The sequence below is a fragment of the Miniopterus schreibersii genome (genome assembly GCF_964146895.1).
Source record: "Miniopterus schreibersii genome assembly, chromosome: 5".
Classification (NCBI taxonomy): domain Eukaryota; kingdom Metazoa; phylum Chordata; class Mammalia; order Chiroptera; family Miniopteridae; genus Miniopterus; species Miniopterus schreibersii.
The window spans coordinates 7,769,934-7,787,431 of NC_138106.1; the positions used below are offsets into that span (position 1 = coordinate 7,769,934).

Consider the following 17,498-nt stretch of genomic DNA (forward strand, 5'->3'; position numbering starts at 1 on the left):
GAGGCTGGGTGACAGTTCCGCCCCCTGAACACCCACTGTGGCCTGGGACCCTGCCCTGGAGCACGGATTCGCCGTGAACTCCAGGGCAGACGGACCTGTGTGCAGAGCAGGACCTGCAGGTGCCAAGGTCAAATTCCACCCTTAGCCACGTGTAGTCCTGGTCCCACGGGATGAATATTCTTGTAAGACGGCGGCTCTCACACCTGCCTCGGGAGCAGCGCCACTAGAAAGTTCTACGTTAGGCAGTGCTAAACGTTTGGGTCCCCGTGCCTTCCTGTCTGCAGATGTTCTTGTTGTGAAGCAAAGTATAAAACAGTGAAGACCCGCTGCCACCTCCTCCACGCCTCCCACCCGCCCGCGGCTCCGCGTACCTTGTATCCGCTGCACGTCAGGCCCGCGTTTCTTTTCGCCAGGACGCACTTCATTCGAAGAAAGAACGACCTCTCTATCTCATACTCTGAAAGCGGGAGTCGGGTTAGAGTGGCCAGCTGTCCCGCCCTGCTCCCCCGTCTTAATCCCGGCAATGTCAACCAACCCTGGGGACCCCCGAGAGCTTCGCCTGTGGCCGGGACCTGGGTGCGGTGGGGAGACTGGCCCCGCCCAGTGCTCAGGGAAGGCAGCTGAAACCCGGCCACAGCAAGAACCTGGGCAACGCCAACCTGGGGTCCCAGGGAGGACTGAATGTGCAGTGGGCCCAGGGGCCCCTCCTGGCGGCCACAGAGGGGCCTGGTGCCAGGACAGTCACCTAGACCAGCCCTGGGCAGGTGCCTAAGCCTGCGAGGAAGGCGAGGCCTGGGAGCCTCCGACTCCCCTCAGGGTAGCAGGTACTGAGTAAAAGTCGTGAGGGCAGCCCCTTCCCCCGGCAGAGGGAGCCAGCCCCAGGGTACTTCCCGCCAGCTGAGCCCATGGCACCGAGGCTGCCCAGCAACATGGAATGGGGAACAGAACCCAACAGACCCGCTGGGTCCGATGCAAGCTTTCACCCTCGTGAACAGCCCTGGACGGCCCCCCCCCCCACTGCGTCTGACCAGCTGGGCACAGCCTGCCTTTCTTCCACAGGCCTGGCACACCAGCCTCCGCTCTCACCACTGCAAAGGCAAACGAGGCCCTGAAGGAGACGCCCTCAGCTCTCTGAGGCACCAATGCCCACGTGTCCCTGCCCCTGGGCGAGGGCGAGGTCACTGCACTCTAAACAAATAGCCACTGGGAGGTGGTTAATAAATTACTTTTTAAAGAAAGGTTACCACTGGGAATGGAAGCGCACCTTCCACCCGCCTTGAGGGTGTGCCTGGTGCGAGTAAGGGGTTCCCCTGAGAGGCCTCCCCGCAGGTGGAGAGGCTGCCATATTTACTCACAATCCTCTGCAGTGGGGGGGTGTCTGAGGGGCATAAGCGTCCCTTCAACAGGGTGGCCCGTCTGCCCCATTTCCAGACCAGGCACTCAGGTCTGAGCAGCATCACACGGCAACTGACTGTTTTGGGGAGATCCCATTTCTCACCCAGTTACCATAACCAATGGGCTGGTTCAGACACAGAAAACCAAGTCTGTGGGGAAGTGGGGGGAAGCGAGCACGGTGACCCTCGGTCCCCACACGAGCACACTTAGTGGCCGTGGACGTCCGTCGGGCGGCCCCGCCCCTCCTGGACCTTGGCTTCTCCTCTTCCACCGTCTCCACCTCGGACCTGAGCCCACGGGAATCGGGGGGGGGGGGCTTGTGATGTCCCCAAGGTTCATTTGCTGTCATTTTCTACCCAGTTTTCAAAAGCTGTGCCATAGGAGGGAGATGAAACCAGGGCTGGTGGAGAAAGCCCACTCCCAGGCAGTGGAGGCTAATTTTTTGGAACAAAAACAAGATTCTGAGAAATTCTCTAAGGCTTCCGTGTCTCTGTCCAGCTTTAAACACCCCACCGAGAAAGACTTAGTTTCGAGTGCGATGCTCGCTCCCGGCCCTCATTCTATGAGAAGTGGCTTCTTCAGACTCTTGCATCCCACTGGGGAATTGCGACCAAGCTGGGAAGCCACGGTCAAAGCAGGCGAGAGCCGCTTGGTCAGCGTGCTGGTCGGTCTCATTGGACTGTCGGGGGGAGTTACAAGACTGGGCCCCTGGAACAGGTTCTCCTGTGTCTTCCAAGCACACGTGGCAATTGTCATTCAAGGGGTCACCTATGTAACCACGTGCTCCCATCCTCACTGAGCAGTCACGCCATGTCTGTGCTAACACAGTGCCCCAGTAGGGACCCAGTCAATACGGGTGAAATGATGGGGTGGGGCCGTCAGGAGGAGAATCGTGTCCCCAGATGGAACCAGGCCAGCGAGAGGGACCTGCCTCCGTCTAAACCAGGGCTTCTGAATGGATTTGTGCCGTGACAAGACCTACCTATCCCCACGCAGAATAACATCTTTAAGCACATGAAACGAAATAGATGGGTTACAAATGGATGTATTGAAAACATTAGTGATACTGTTAAAACAAGTGGTGAAACACTTGCAAATATGCTACTTTATTAACACATTAAATAACAAGGCCCAGTTGCAGGGCGTTGAAACTCCTGAGATTTCGAAGGAACTCGTAACAGTACATGGCTCACTGTCTACAGTCTCGAAGCACAGGAAATGCTAAATTTCAACTAGAGGAATAAAATGCAATTTTCCCCATTCAGTTCCACAAACTCAAGTTCTGTCCTTGGACCCTCTGGCTAACAAGCCCAGGTCTAGACCTGTGTGGCCAGAACTCTAACCCAAGAGCACATCCGGCCGAAGCCTCGGACCACTTGCTTTATCTGCCAGCCAGCACCCAGCACCGCGTCTACACCTGATGGGGGGTCAGTAGTGCTGCTCTGATCGAGGCATCAAAGGATGGCGGCACGAGAGACAGAGGCAAAAACGCTAAGCGCACTTGGTGGGTGCGGCGTGCCCGCCGGAGGCCCTGGCTGGCAGCGTGGGGAGCGAAACCCTGGGGTCACAGGCAAGAGCATCGCCTGTCTTTCATCCCGGCTTCTTTTCGTCTGGAGGAAATAAATACCTTGGAGCAGGTGGTGGGGAAGAGGCTGGTGGGCCGCGAGGACAGCCGTCATCTCATCGTGGTCGGAAGGGTGGATGTACTCATAGATGCTGTTGCCCGTGAGCTCCACCTGCCGCAGAAGCGAGGGAGGGGTCAGAAATCCTGCCCAGGGCTGCGGGGGACGGGGACGGGTGTGTACCACGGGTACGCCTGCCCGGGAAGGGGCTTTGATCTCCGCTGACCACCCACGTCTTTTCCCAGCGCGGAAACACTTGTCTTTTCCAAACCGTCTCCCACACTTTCCAAAACGGACAGGGAGGTTTGGGCTGAAAGCTGAGAGAGTCCTGAGCGGGGGGGGGCTGGAAGGTGACGGATGACAAAGGCGTGTCATGGAGGCGGGTGACCCTAATGGTCTGAGCAGCATCCTCCATTCAGGAGACAACTTCAAACAGGCTGGGGTCTACGCTCCCCGCTGCCTGAGGAGACCGGTCGGCCGTGGGCCCGCCGCGTGTCCAGGGTGAGGTCCCCGGAGAGCCTGGTCCACTCAGAGGCCGAGAGGCAGGGGCCACGGGCCCCAGTGCACTTGAGAAGGACTTGAACCCCACAAAGGCCCTTTCTCCTGGCTGCCAGGGAAACCTGTCTCCGGCCTTCCTAGCCCACGATGACTGTGCTGACCCCGTGGCTCCTGCCCACGGGTGTGGCTGGGCGGCCCGCCCCAGAGAGCTATGTGACCCTGGGTTCAGACACCACCTACTTCCAGACACACCCCGCAGAGGACAGACACCTAGAGGCCCACGTCCTGGTTTGTGGAAAACACCGTCATGACGATCTTTCCGCAGAGGTCCCAGTGACTGAGTTCTGAATCCCGAAAAGTTTTCTATGTTCTCCGAACACAAGTGCCATGAAAGGGAATGACAGAGTCTCAAGACCTGGTCCCCCTCACCCATCTTGAGACGGGTGTACAATACTCTAGAAACGACCGCCGTCGGAGCAGCCCTCTCAGCAGAGGTGGGGGGTCCTATTTTGGAGATGACGACAGTGAGTCCGCACCCAGTATGGACGAGGGGGGACCTCCCAGGACGCTGATGGTATTTCCCCCACAGCCAGGGGGAGCCCCAAAAGCCCAGTGTGGGGAGAAAAAGTGCGTGGGACACCGGCCTAGGGTGGCAAAGGCCCTCGGGTGGGTCTGCAGAACTTTCTGCGCCCGCTCCGAGGGGAGAGGGAAGCCGGGTAAGGCAGTCTGGCCAGTGCGTGTCCCTGGCCACCCCGCTGGCATTTATCTCTGAGTGTTTTGTTGGGAGCCTCACTGCTCTCAGTCAGAGCAGAGGGGACATGATCTCCTGCAACGGGGCAACCCCAGCCAAAGGGTTTAATGGAGAATTTCTCCACCATTCCAAGTTAGCCTCGAGGCCATCGGCTCTTCACTGGGACCAGGGGCTGTGGAGAGGTGAAGTCACGTATCCCTCTCCTCCCGGCCAGGCCTTCAGTTTGTTCAGAAATGTGAGTTGCCTTTTTATCTAGAACAAATGACATTGCTGGCCTGCTAGGTGACCTTGTCCCTGAACTGGCGGCGTTCACAGTTCTATTTTCTGCATTATTCACAGAATGTCTCCTTCCAATATTGTGCAGACGGAGCGAATCCTGTTACAGACAGAAGTCCTCCTCCCCACCTCCCCACCTGGCACTTTCCTACTGACCCCAACGGAGGGCTGTTTGCCTCCACATAAAGTTATTACGTGATGTCATTAAAAAAAGAAAAAGTAATAAAAACAAAACATTCTTTCAGTCATTCCTGTTAATCCTACATTTAAACAGACCCGGGACATTTAAGCCAGCCATTTGGGACGGGACACTCTCTTTTCCTGAGGGCAGCGAGAGCGTGTCAGGTGGACAGTGGTAAAGGTTAGTAAATAGGGGAGTTGTGTGTTTTTAATTGATTACCAATTCTCGTGGCTTATTTTAAAAATTAAAAAACACACACACCACAAAACAGACTTTTTTGTGTGTTGGCCTCTCATTTCGTTTTGGGGGGGGGAAAAATGATCATCCTGGTTTGCTCCAAGTTCTTATTTAGAAAAAAGTAACTGGAGTCCTTTTAGAGAAACAGCTCGGTGTATTTGCACGGAGACCCGCGTCTGTGTCACAGGCTTCACTGGCGGTTTAACCCCAAAGTGGCTTCCGCTCTCGCCCTCGGCCTTTGCAGAGCCGGGAGAGTGAAGGCCCACGAGTGACAGGCTGGACGTTCTGCCCACTCGGGGCAGGTACAGAGCTGGAGGCAGTCGAGGAAGTAGAGCAGTCTTCAAATAACGGAAATGTTTTTAAAGAACACATTTTGGAATGATAAAACAGTGCTGACCTTGACTCAGAATTACGGTTGACGTGGTGTTTCCTGTATTTACATATGTAGTCGTGCTTTTGAACGCTGGAGGAAATGTGACCACCTCAAAAAAAAAAAATTACGGTCGTCGCCATAAAACTCTCCAGGTCTCCTACATCAGTCTTATTGAAACAGACCCTCCGTGGGATGTCTTAGCATTGGTAAAACCCCGGTAACTACAAAATGAATTGCTTTCCTACTAAGAGCTTTTTTATGTTTTGCTGAATAGCTTCTCTTCCTGCCAAGAAAACTGCCCGGGATAAATACAGCACTAAATGGATATATTCTGGGTCAGAAGGGGAAAGTCTCCCCGTACTCGGAAAACGCGCACTGCCCTGCTCTGGGGGTTTTGCTGACTATGGTAAATTAAGCATTTAAAAATAAGATGGTTTGGGTTTCAGGGTTCAAGTTATGTCAACAAACATAAAACGCTGTCCTTTCTCTTTATTTCAAAAGTGAAAGGATTAGGTCTTATGGCCCCAAACAACGCCAGGGCTATTTTTACGGCTGTGCTTCCGGCTGCGATCTCAAGTATTCCCTTTCCTTTCCGTGTCTCGGGAACGGCTGTTTCATACACGTCGATACTTATTGGAAAATGTGTATTCGTTACCTCGATGCTATACAATGTGTGCAACTTCGGTAAGGAAATTTAAACCACATGGATGCTTTAAAATGTTGGAGGCAATACATAGCAGGAATACAGAGCTTTCTGCCTCCTTCAAATATAAGTAAGTTAATTACAGTAACCAAAACACCACGGAATTAAACCATTTAGTAAACTGGCACGAGTAAAATGTGCTTCCCCAACTCTACCTCTCCCAAGTAGATTCGTTTGTCTCTATGATTATCACGCGTTACCCGTGGGCATCGGCCCCCCAGAACGTTCAGGCCCCAGCCTATTCCCCAGCGCACGACGGGCCGCGGGCCGAGGGGCGACCTCGCGTTTTGCGGTTGTCCCTGTCGTTTTCGGTATGAAGGTTCCACAGCAAGGATCGCTGTGTCCGCTCATTTAAAAGTAAAAACAAACTCGACAGCTCTCCGTATAAAGTAGATTTCTTATTCCAAACTTTTTAAGAAGTTTGAGAAAAGGCTTTGAATCGAGATGGGCTTGTAACACAATCCTGTTTACACCCGCAAGCAGATCATTCTGATAGCTATTTAGGTATTTCAGGTGGGAAAAAAAACACCCACCACTTTGCTATGAATTATCCCACAGTTATGGCAAACCAAGGAAGGGGCTTCTGGTCCCTCGGGGCTGCGAACATGGAGTTGAACCCTGAATTAATGTGAAAGATGTCATTACTTAATGAGATAATGTCATCGAGAGTCATTGAAAGTTCCCGGGATGTAGAAGAGCACTATGTAAATAGAAGCTATTCATCAGGAAACCCGTTTAAAGGTTAGTCTTAGACTCCTGGGTAAAATTTCATTAACGTTTTTATCTCTGGTGATTTTTAAAAAACTGTTAAGCCCATTTTAATAAAGTTTTCATGCCTGATACATTTGCCTGACTTTTCCCTACTAACAAAGTAATCTAAAGGCAAAGGGTTTGTTTTTTTTTTAAAGAAAAGTTGAGTATTTAACATCCTCTCCAATACTTTATTTTACTATTTAAGTGAAGACGACAGAAAAAAATACACATCGTGATTCTGCCTAGATTTCCTTCTGCAGAGCTAATCGTGAGCAGGAGGGAGCTTGAGGGGAAATGTTTGTTGTTGCTTGTTCAAACAGTCACCAGAACACTCCCCAGCCGCTAGGCTCACTTCTGCCTTACAGTGTTTTTGTAACTGAAGACTGATACTAAGACAGTCCTGACAAGAGGTCAGGAAAAAAAAAATCAGCTGTCCAGCAGTTTGATGTATCTTCTTATTTAATTGGCACTTCTGGAAACATAGAGACAAAAGGCATCTCTGTAACTTCATTGGGAAATGATAGTGTATAAAGCGTTCCCTCCCCTTTCAAAATGATAATACAAAATTTTGTTTCTGCATTATGACCAAAATAAATGTAATTTTAACTGTGATTCTGCTGAGATGTCCTTTTGTGAAGGTTATCGTGAACAGGAGGCCTATTTGTCACCTCCCCAATGTCTGGGTCATTTTTAACGGAAGAGAAAGATGACTGAGAGAGGGCGGTGGGATGCTAGATCGAGCAGCCTGACCGAGTGAGCTGGAGTGTGGTCTGTGCACAGGCCTCGCCGTGTGCGGGACATTCCAGGCGAGTAAGAGCCCTGTGTGTGCCCACTGCAGCATAGATGCTACCCGAAGCAACTTTTGTGCTATCTGAAGTATAATACTAATGAAATGGTGATAATGTCTGGCTTTTGTGTAGCTCCTCATGGTTTATAAATTGCATACAATGGGCACTTTGATTTGTTTCTTACCACAATTCCAAAAGGGGTAGACCAGGAATTATTTTCTTAAGTTATTGTTCAGGAGGGTTAAATACCTGCCCTATCAGACAACAAACACCACATAATTGAATGCATTTCCCTTTTTGCTTTGACTGCTAGGAAGCTCAGATCTAAGTTTAATAAAATATTCCGTAACAATAACTTTACCTATTCTAAAATATGTTTGACCCGTCATTTTTAAAGTATGTGAAATGTTTTGTCTTGTTTGTGACATTATTATAAGACTAATCGAAGGTTTTATAAATCATGACTGAAAAAGTTAAGTAATCTGATCGAGGTCAATCAGCCACAAACCAAGTCCGGAGTAGAAACCACACTGGGCACAACTAAAGGGTCTTAAATAATTCTAAATAGGGCAAGGTGAAAATTCAGAGAATAAAAACTTTGCAAAATATAAAAAATAGTACATTTCATGTTCCCAACAGTATCTTCCATTCTACAAGTACACTGCTCTCACGAGTCACATGGTCTAAGAGCCAAGCCTTAGTAAATCTTACCTGGGAGGCCTGGTTTCCAGCAAACAATTTTAATATGAGATCCACTTTAAAGAATTTGGCATAAAAAACACATAGGCACAGGGGATCCGGATAGACACACATTGGAACAGAAGGTTGTAAACAAACGACAGGTTTTAAAAAAATGTATGGGCAGAAAGAGAAAAGGAATACACCAGATGCAGATTTCCAAACCGGTAATTTTGTTTTTCAATGAGAAAATCCAAGCCCCATTAGTTGGCATGCTTTTTTTTTTTTTGGCTCGACTACACAAGGGGGCTGGTGCATACAGACTATTCACGGGCCTCCTGGGAGCCCATTTCCTGTATCTAATTAATTCTAGTGTGATGAAACAGAGCTCCGATAATTCACAATGTAAAGAAACATTTAGTCCCTATATATGTAAAAAGAAAAAAAAATGCGGCTTTTAGAACCATGTTCCACACCTGCTAAATCAGAAATGTGAATGGCAACAATCATAGCGTCCCCCCCACCCCATTCGGACCCACCGGCACCGGCCCAGACTGCAGCCAAATTCTCCAGCAAACCCTGGCTCTACCAGGATACATAAAGCTGAGTGCAATTCTTTCCTCTAGGGGATGAACCCCTTTTTAAAAAATGGTTCCAGAAAAATCAGTAATATTTAAATGTCCTAAAGAAACCAGGACCTTGCTGTGCAAAACAGTAGTAAACTGAGTTTTATGAGTTTCTATCACAAGCATATAAAATGCTTTACTGAAACGACCACTGAACTGGAAAAACTCAGGAAAAATTACCCTGAATTCCATGTGAACACTCATAAATCTACCCCCCCTTTCTCTCTCCCCAAAGCACAGTCCGCATAAAACCCACGCTCCCCATCAGCTCTCCTCTCCCTTTCACAGCAACTCACAAGACCACGTGCAGGCCACGGAGTGCGGACGGCAAGTCCCCCTTTGTGAAGCTCTTGCTAGTGACAGAGAGCCCGGCTGTGCGAGCGGAGCCCGGGCTCCCGAACAAGGCCGAGGCTGCCTGTTGCAAAGACAGACTGGCCATTAACCCCAAAGGAAAAAGAAAGTAGAGAAGCGAAACAGAACACGGGGAGGAAGAGCCCCGCGGGACGGCCTAAGACGAAGATCTTGCAATTTTGGATTATGCTCATTCCCAAAAGCAGATGCTTGAACACGCTGACGTTCAAGCTGGGTAAGGCTGCCAGGGTCCCCCAACGCTTAAATGTTTAGGCTGCACGGAAAACCAGGGGCCACCTACCTGGGACAAGCCTAAGTGCACGGAGGCTGTTTCCGATATATACATGATTTTGCCGTCAGATGCCACCACAAACACAAATCCATCCAAAGTCTGGAAAAGAAAAAACGGCCGGGGTAAGAGATGATAGTTGTACATTAGAGTTAAATCTAATAATTGTACTCTCCCTGGGACGGAGGATTGTATAAAATATTGTCACCAACACGCATTTGTCAAATGCAAAAAAACAGAGCCCGGCACCTCCGTGAGGGTCGTAAGTTACACCACTCAGGGTTTAGTTCCCGCACCAGGCTTTCAAATGCTTTTAAAGCGCTGTAAAAACAGTCTCACATGCACATCGCAAAAATCATGCCAAACATTCGAGAATTCCTATCATACCCGGTTTAAATGTAGTAGCTTTATTGTTTGGGGTTATTTTAGCACTTAGCACAAATCCGGAGTTCTAAGGTACTTAGGGGACACTCTACCACTATATAGACCATTTTATGTCATAATTGGCAGTGTTTATACCACTAGGACATGTGCTTTATTTGCCACAATTTTCTAGTTACCCCTAAGTACCATTTGAATAATAAATTCCGAACACTACCACTCCCCAGAAAAGAAAATACCGGGTTATTTGAACAGACTATGTCTACAGAATTAATTATTTCAAATAACCTTTGCAAACTTCAATGAGAAAAAGTATCCATTTCTGAAAAATTAAAACTACCTACATGATATTCTGACTTTGCTGAAGTTGGCTAGCCCTCAAAAAAATAAAGTAAAATTATAAGAGGTAATTAAGACAAGTAGAAAGGTACTGAATATACTTATGTGCGGCAAGGACAAGAAGACTAAATTATTTTTGAAAAAGGAAACTGCATTTTATTTACCCATTCATATTTTAGATCCAGGACCAAAGAAAAGCAATAAAATTGGTGAAAGATCCATACAACCCACAATGCTGCCCCCATAAAAAATATTCCAAATTAATTTCTGGCCACAAATTCTATTTTTACAGCATGTAATTGAAACCAGATTACCTTTGGTTTTTCTAAATCCGCCCCCCTCTTTGGAGGGGGGCCTAAAAAGAATTTAGCAGAAACGAAACTCGAAAGATGCCCTTACGTTCTACTCTCTCAAACAGAGTTTTTGCTGCAAAATTTCTCTGCCAACTAAACTATCATTACCCTCCTCTCTGCCGAGGTGGAGATCAACATCTTGATTAGAAGCCTTGCTTTCACGTTTCTAACTCAGCTACAAAATATTTTCCCAGCTAAACTCTGTTGCAAAAACATAAACCGCACAGCAGTCTCTAAAGCTATAAACATTTTGGCACATTTTGCATTCTTGCTTAACTCCAAAATCCTTAAAGAGATACATTAATGAAATAGTCTCTGACAGTGAGCCACATGAGTAAAAGAAAAATTATCATAATCAAATTCTGAGAGTTGCCAGCAGTAGCTAAAAATAATATCCTTTATGGAAAATGTTGGGTATGCCTCCATAGCTTCAATTTTTGCTTGCACGGGTATTAACTGCGAAGGCACTCATCCACAAGCCACGGCGGGCTTAATTAAAGAAATGTACGGCGGGGGAACCTGAGGATGTTGGCTTTGCCGCCAGGTTTTTACTGGAGTTCCCCTGCACTTAGTTGTCCCTGATATTAGTGTCACTTGTAATATGTAGAAATATCTAACATGCAAAATACCGCGCTGGGAGCTGGAGGTGAGCCTGGTGGGGCGCAGGGCCCCGCGGGAAGGGCTCCAAGAGCTCCAGTACCCGCCGGGCTGCCACACCGTTCGCTTTGTGTTGTAAAAGCTTCAGGTTTCAAATATTCCCCGGATCTGCTCTTCCCCAAAGCACACATTTAAAAAAATAAATCACACTAGGACATTCGGGGCAAGAGCGTTTTTAAAAATATCTGCTTTTTCGAAATGCGGAGCTCGTGGCTGACTCTGACCCAAGTCACTGCGTTTGGCCGCCAACGTTTCTTTTTTTTTTCCTTTTAAAAAGAAAACACAGAATAGAAGGAAATGCAAAATAGCTCTCGGTAGGCATTTTTCCGTGGCAGAGACAAATGACGGAGGGGGGAATGAATCGGGTCGTTGATAAGGCTCTGTAAAGGGCATTTGAAAGACTCTGAAACACGAGGCATTGCTGCCCCCACCTAGCGCCAGCCACCAACTTGGAATTGGCTCTGGAACGCGCCGGTGGTGCGCTCGGCTACCCGGGCGCTGCGGAGGAAACCCGAGGTCAGGGGCTGTTTGACCGCTGAGGACTGAACGGCTCCGGGCTGGGGGCGCTCAGTGGCTGACCACAAACCAAGCAAGGGCTCCCTCCCTCCGTGAGCCCCGCGACTCCGGAGGCCGCACCGCGTCCCGAGCTGAGGGCTCAGGCGCTGGACCGTTTGGATTGAACCCGGCTCCACCACTTGCTGTGTGACCTCAGGCATGTTGCTTAACCTCTCTGTGCCTCAATTTCCTCTTCTAATGAAATGGGGTTAAGAACAGAACCCGTCTTAGGTGGGTGGTGAAGCCAGATGATACAGTGAGATTTAGAACAGAATCTGGCCCGGAGTAAACTCTCAATAAATGCCAGCTGTTAATATTCTATTAGTGACGCCGTCTCTCCTTTATTGCAACTCTTCCAGACACACGATTGTTACAGGCTCTGGACTGTGGCTCAGAGTGCCCTGATCCTTCCTTCTCTGGCCCCAGCGCCTGGCACAGCGTCGGGCACAGAGCACGCGCTCCAAAAAAGTTTGCTGGGGGAAGTTAAGGTTGGAAAGGACTTCACCACTCCCAAGGGGGCCCTACGGCCTAGGTCCTAAGGGCTAGGGTACCTGGGACCAAGGGATGGCAAGGTGAGGGGATAGGCCTGGGACTGGCCGGGGTGTCCCCCTGAGCTGAGTCCACAGGGTCCCAGCCCTGGGGCAGGCCTTGGGGGCTGGGGAAACCGCTTGCCCCAGGTCCCAGCACCGCCTCTCCCCTCGGGGCGATGTCCGGGGCGATGTGGCTGCCTACGGATCCTCTGGGTGCTTACTCTCTGGAGAGGGAACCTCCAGACTGGGTGCCGGGGTCAGAACAACAGGGCTGTCGGCAGCCAAGACCCCCTCCCCCCGCGCCGGCCCTACCTGCAGCAAGTGCGATCCGAGCTCCTTGGCGACACTGTCCAGGGGCCCCGCGCGGCTGGGCTGTCCCCACGCGTCTCCCAAACCTGGGCAGGGGAATAAAAGAAATCAGTACATCGCGGAGCCCACCGGAGCCCCGCGCCCCTCAGGGCGCCCCCAGCGCCCTGGCGGCCCTCGGAGCCCAGGGTCCCCTTGGCGCTCAGTGAAAAAACAAGGCCGGAGGCGCAGTTCCAGGCCGGCCTGGGTCCCCAGGGCTCCGCGGCAGCGAGCCCGCCGGGCCCACAGCTCCCGTGGGTCGCCCGCGTGCCCGCGGCTCTGGAACTGCCGTCTGTCAAAAAGTAACCTCATCTGCTTTATTGAAATCGGTCATCCTCGTAGCCAAACGGGGACACGCGCTGATCTATAACTATTCGCCCGAGGACGCCCCCTCCCCCTTCCTTTCCCGCGTCGCCGGCAACGATGTATTTTCCCAAAGACAAAGCGGCCCAGACGGAACGCCCGCGCCCTGCAGGAGGCAGCTTTCCCCGCACTGAAAAAATACACTAAACTCTTCAAACCTCAGCCACCCCTCGGGCTCCGCAGCCCCGACGGGCGCCCCGGGAGCGCCACCCTCTTCCAACCCAAGAGCTGCAGCCTGGGAAGGGTGTGCGCGGGGCTCCCCGCGGCCGACTCCAAACGCGCGGCGCGGGGCGCGGGCGGGGGACGGGCGGCGGAAGGCGCTGGGGCCCCGTATAAACTCGACGGTAACGGGGAGGTGTCTGTTGTCACATAATTGGGGTCCCCCCACCCCTCAGCCTTCTAACAGCCTCCTGCCCCCTCATCACTCCCGACGCCCGCGGGGTGCGGAAAGCGCACCCGAGGAAAGCCCGCTCTTCCCCGCAGAGGCTCCCTCTCCCGCGCCCTCGGCCCGGCGGCGGCGACCCTGGAGGCCCGGGCTTTCCCCTGCGCACTCGGGAAGAAGCGGGAAAGCCCGGCGAGGTCGCGGCGTGGAGCGCCACCTGAGAGCGCACACAGGGGGTCCCTGGAGTCCCGGGGGGGCGCCTGGCCAGCTCTCCTGCAGTTAGCGCCGCGGCCCCCGACGAGCGGTGGCGAAGGCCGTGGCCAATGTCTCAGCCTGCGCCCCGTTCCCTTTTGAGGAAAATGCGCCCGCCGGCTGCAGGCCCCCTCGTGCGCCGCGCACCCCAGCCGCCTACACGTGCGGGGTGGGCTGTGGGTCCCGCCGGCGCGCCCGCCCCCCTGGGGGCGAACCGACGGCCCCCCGCGCGCCCGCCCGCCGCGCGTCCGGAGTTGGGGACCAGAGGCCGGGGGACGCGCGGGGCAGAGAACCTGTCCAGCCGAACTCCCGGCTGTTCCCGGGACCACAAAGCCCCTCGAAGGGCGGCGGCGAGTGATGGACGGAGCGTCCAGGCGCAAGCACCTGGGGTCTCCTCACTGTCCCTGAGGGAACGGGGGCGTCGAGGTTTGTGGTGGCTTTGACCCCAGGAGGTGGAAAACGCACGCCCAGCTCCAGGTAGCCGTGGGGCCTGGAGCACCTCCCGCGCCCTGGGCCCCCAGGGAAGCTTTAGGGGCCCTTCCCAGCGAACTCTGTCCAGCAAATAAACAGGGGATGACCTTTTATTTCTCCTGCTAGGCTCTAGGAATTAGGGACTTACCCCAGCTCCCCCAGAAGCAGGTGGTTTATTTCCAAGTACCCCAGTCCCCTAAATGTGACCGCTGCCCCTCAGCCTCCACCCTGTGGACAGAGCTGTCCTCTAACCTCAGGAACTCACTGCCCACCCCACTCCCAGGATGACCACAGTGAACATACCAGGATGCCACTGCCTCTCGCTCAGAGGTCCTCACTCCTCCTTTAACCAGAACTGGAAAGAACCAAAACTTAAAACCCCCGGGCCCGAATGAAGGAAGAATTTAAGAAAGACCCAGGAATTCTGATTTCCGAAAACGGACAGATTCGCCCTGATAACTGTCCTTTACTGTTCTCGGGGGGCTTTCCCGGGTTTGGGCCAAACCACCCTTCCTGGCTCAGTGGGGAAAGTGAGCGGGGTACCCTGGCCTCGGCTTTTGGAAGGGTTTCTGCCAAGTGACCTGGGAAAATCTACACCATTGGGAATGACCCCCACACCAGACTCCCAACCGCCTTGTCCAGGCTCCGGCCTCACATGCAAACGTGCACTGGGTGTACCCGACAATTTCCGTATAATTCAAATGCCCAGCTACTTGGAGAGAGCCTGTTCTCTTATATCATTACAATTTTCCCTGTAAGTTCCCAAAGCCCCTGTTTTTTCAGGAGAAGATTTGGTCCAAACGCTCCTTCAGGACCTGGTGGCAGGGATGGGGGCAGGGGGGGGGGGGAGAACGAAAGGTTCCCCTCAAGCACCCTGCCCGTGTCACCCCGCCCTGGAGTGACTGTGCTGCCAGCTCTTCCATTAGAAACCGCTGTGGGCGAGGCCTTTTTACTTGGCCCATAAAAATCTACTTTGGGCAGAAGGCAGAGACTAAATAAATTAAGGTTTGTAACCAGTATGCTCCCAAAAAGTGAGGCGCTGTGTGTGTGGCCCTTATCTGGACCTAACAAAGGGCTTTATTTGAAAAAATGCGGGGAGGAGTGGAAGACAGGGCTAAGCTCCTCGAAAGGTATTAGCCGCTGGCCGTCTGGCCTGCCTGAACCCGGGAGCCCCCCCACTCAGTGACTGCAGGGCATCAGCGGGGTCCCGAGCCCAGTCTGTGGCTTCCCAGCCACCAGGGTTTGGGTCCCACTTGCCCTACAGCAGGGGAATCCGCTGTGGACTCCCTGCTACTGGGAACCCAGATGGCCAGGTCCTGGGGGAGGGGGTCAGCCACTGGGTCAGAGGGAACGGGAGCCCATATTGCCCTTCCCCTCTGCCTTCCAGGGTTTGTGGGTGCTGACACCTTGGTACTCACACTCCACTGGCTGTTCAGTTAAACCCACCAGGCCCTCCTGCCACGGAAGCTGTCTAATCACGGTCCTCCCTCCCTGGGTGCTCAGTCAGCCAGTGGGCAACGGGCTCTGAACGCCTGCTGTGCCTGGGGTTACCCTCGGAGCCCTGCCCTCCAAGTGCAGGTCACAGACCATTCACATGGGACCACACCAATAAGACGATTTCCCAGGGAAGGGGACATAGTGGAGGGCTCCCTCGCTGTGAGGTAGGGTCACGCCTCTCAGGTGAGGGGACACATGAGTTGAGACCTACAGGAGGCAGCCGGTTTGCGCCTTCCCCTGGACCCAGGAGCAGAACTCACTATGCTAGAGATCGCCCGGTGCAGCCCCACAGAAATGGTCTCAAGTTCACTAAGAACTCCCAGGATGGACAGTGATTCTCACGCTTCCCCAAGGGCAACCTGGGGTGTCTAAAAAACTGGTGACGAAAACAATGCTTACAGGGATCTTGTGGCAATTAAATGGGGTTAATAACAGGGCCCGACCCCAGCCCTGCCCCTCCCCCTCCCCCTCCACAGAAAACTGGACCTGGGACTGAAAAACTAGCGCAGACCTGCAGGAGCCTGCCCCACCCTGGCCCCTCGGGGACACTCGGGGGCTTCACCTCCCCTCCCTCCTTTAAAGACACCAGCTGGGCCGTTCTGGACGGTCTGATCTCCAGCAAGTGCCCTGACCACCAACCTTTATTTCTCACCTCTGAAATGGGGTTGTTGGGGGACTGAAGGAGCTAAACTGGCTGGTGCGGAGCGGAGAGCGGGTTCTAGCAGAAGGCCTCGGTAATTACTCTAGGGGGGCCCAGAGCTGGTGACTCCGGGCACCAGGAAATCCTCAGGGTTCTGGGCCTCCCCCTTGCTCGCTCGCACTCCCTTCTTCTCCTGCCCGGGAATGGTGCGTCCTTCTGGGGTCCCTGAAATCTCAGCCTAGCTCCAAACCAGCAGTCGCACAGCAGGGTGTGAAGGGGGTGGTAGGTAGGGATGCCCCAAGAAGGGCATGTAAACAGCCATGAGGTAGGGGAGGGAAGGGGGCTTCCAGCTTGGCCCTGCCTCACTGGCCAGTGTTGTCTGTGGTCAGACAACGGACACAAGACCTCCCTACCCCCACCCAAAGCCTGATGCTAAGACCTTGAGGGATGGGGTGAAGCCCCAGCCACTACAAAGAGCGGCTGGGGCCAGGGTCCCGTTCTGCGCCCCCGAGCACCCCGGAACTGAATATGCAGCATCTGCGATCCAGTTCCTCACCTCCAACTGCCAGGGCCCTGCATGCCCTGGAATCTCCCTTCACCAGGGCCCAGAGCATCCTGCTCTGGACTGTTAGCTTTCCCTCCAGGACCCAGGTGCACAGCCTGGCAGGCTTCCAAGTTGAGATGGGAGAGGGTTGCAAAAATCTGCAGTCTAAAAAATAAGTCTATTTTTAAAAAACTACATTATTTCAGGCTGCAGTATAGAAAGGTTTTGGCTCTGTAACCCCATGTCTGTTTAGGGGTGTCTGTCCTCACCAAGCCCTCTGAATCAAAACGTTTAGATTCTGGATAGCAATTTGTAAGACAGCCCTCCCTTCTCCCCAAGGGGCTTGGATGTGTGTGTGTGTGTGTGGGGGGGAAGGCCCTGTCTAAACCTAAACACAGACAAATCCCACCACTGGACTAATTTAGGCCTCCAGCCCCACTTCTGTTGTGTGTGAATGATATTTTCGCTTCTTTTAAGTAAAAGGCTGTGATAAATGTTCCAATCCCTCCCCATCTTTCACCCAAACCTGTCTTGGGTCTTCAGGTCTGGAGATGGGGCAGGAGGGGGTCTGTTCTCCTTTCCATAGTCTGCCTCAGTTTCCAACTCCACTCCTGAACTGGGACCTCTGGCCAGGTCCTCCTGCCAGCCCTTCGTGTGCAAGGGCCCAC

At 52.6% G+C, this 17,498-nt stretch overlaps 2 protein-coding genes across 2 annotated transcripts in view; both read right to left on the reverse strand.

The window, feature by feature from the left end:
* The window catches only part of CHAF1B (chromatin assembly factor 1 subunit B), a 371,302-nt gene that overhangs the window by 168,636 nt on the left and 185,168 nt on the right, over window positions 1–17,498 (reverse strand). The gene's annotated exons all lie outside the window — the stretch shown is intronic.
* The window catches only part of SIM2 (SIM bHLH transcription factor 2), a 41,248-nt gene that overhangs the window by 19,890 nt on the left and 3,860 nt on the right, over window positions 1–17,498 (reverse strand). Inside the window, exons 2-5 of the mRNA XM_081138886.1 lie at window positions 12,649–12,731; window positions 9,534–9,623; window positions 3,023–3,131; window positions 372–457 (exon numbers count right to left, since the gene is read on the reverse strand). Coding sequence (XP_080995012.1) covers window positions 372–457; window positions 3,023–3,131; window positions 9,534–9,623; window positions 12,649–12,731 — 368 coding nt within the window. The remainder of the gene's footprint in view (window positions 1–371; window positions 458–3,022; window positions 3,132–9,533; window positions 9,624–12,648; window positions 12,732–17,498) is intronic.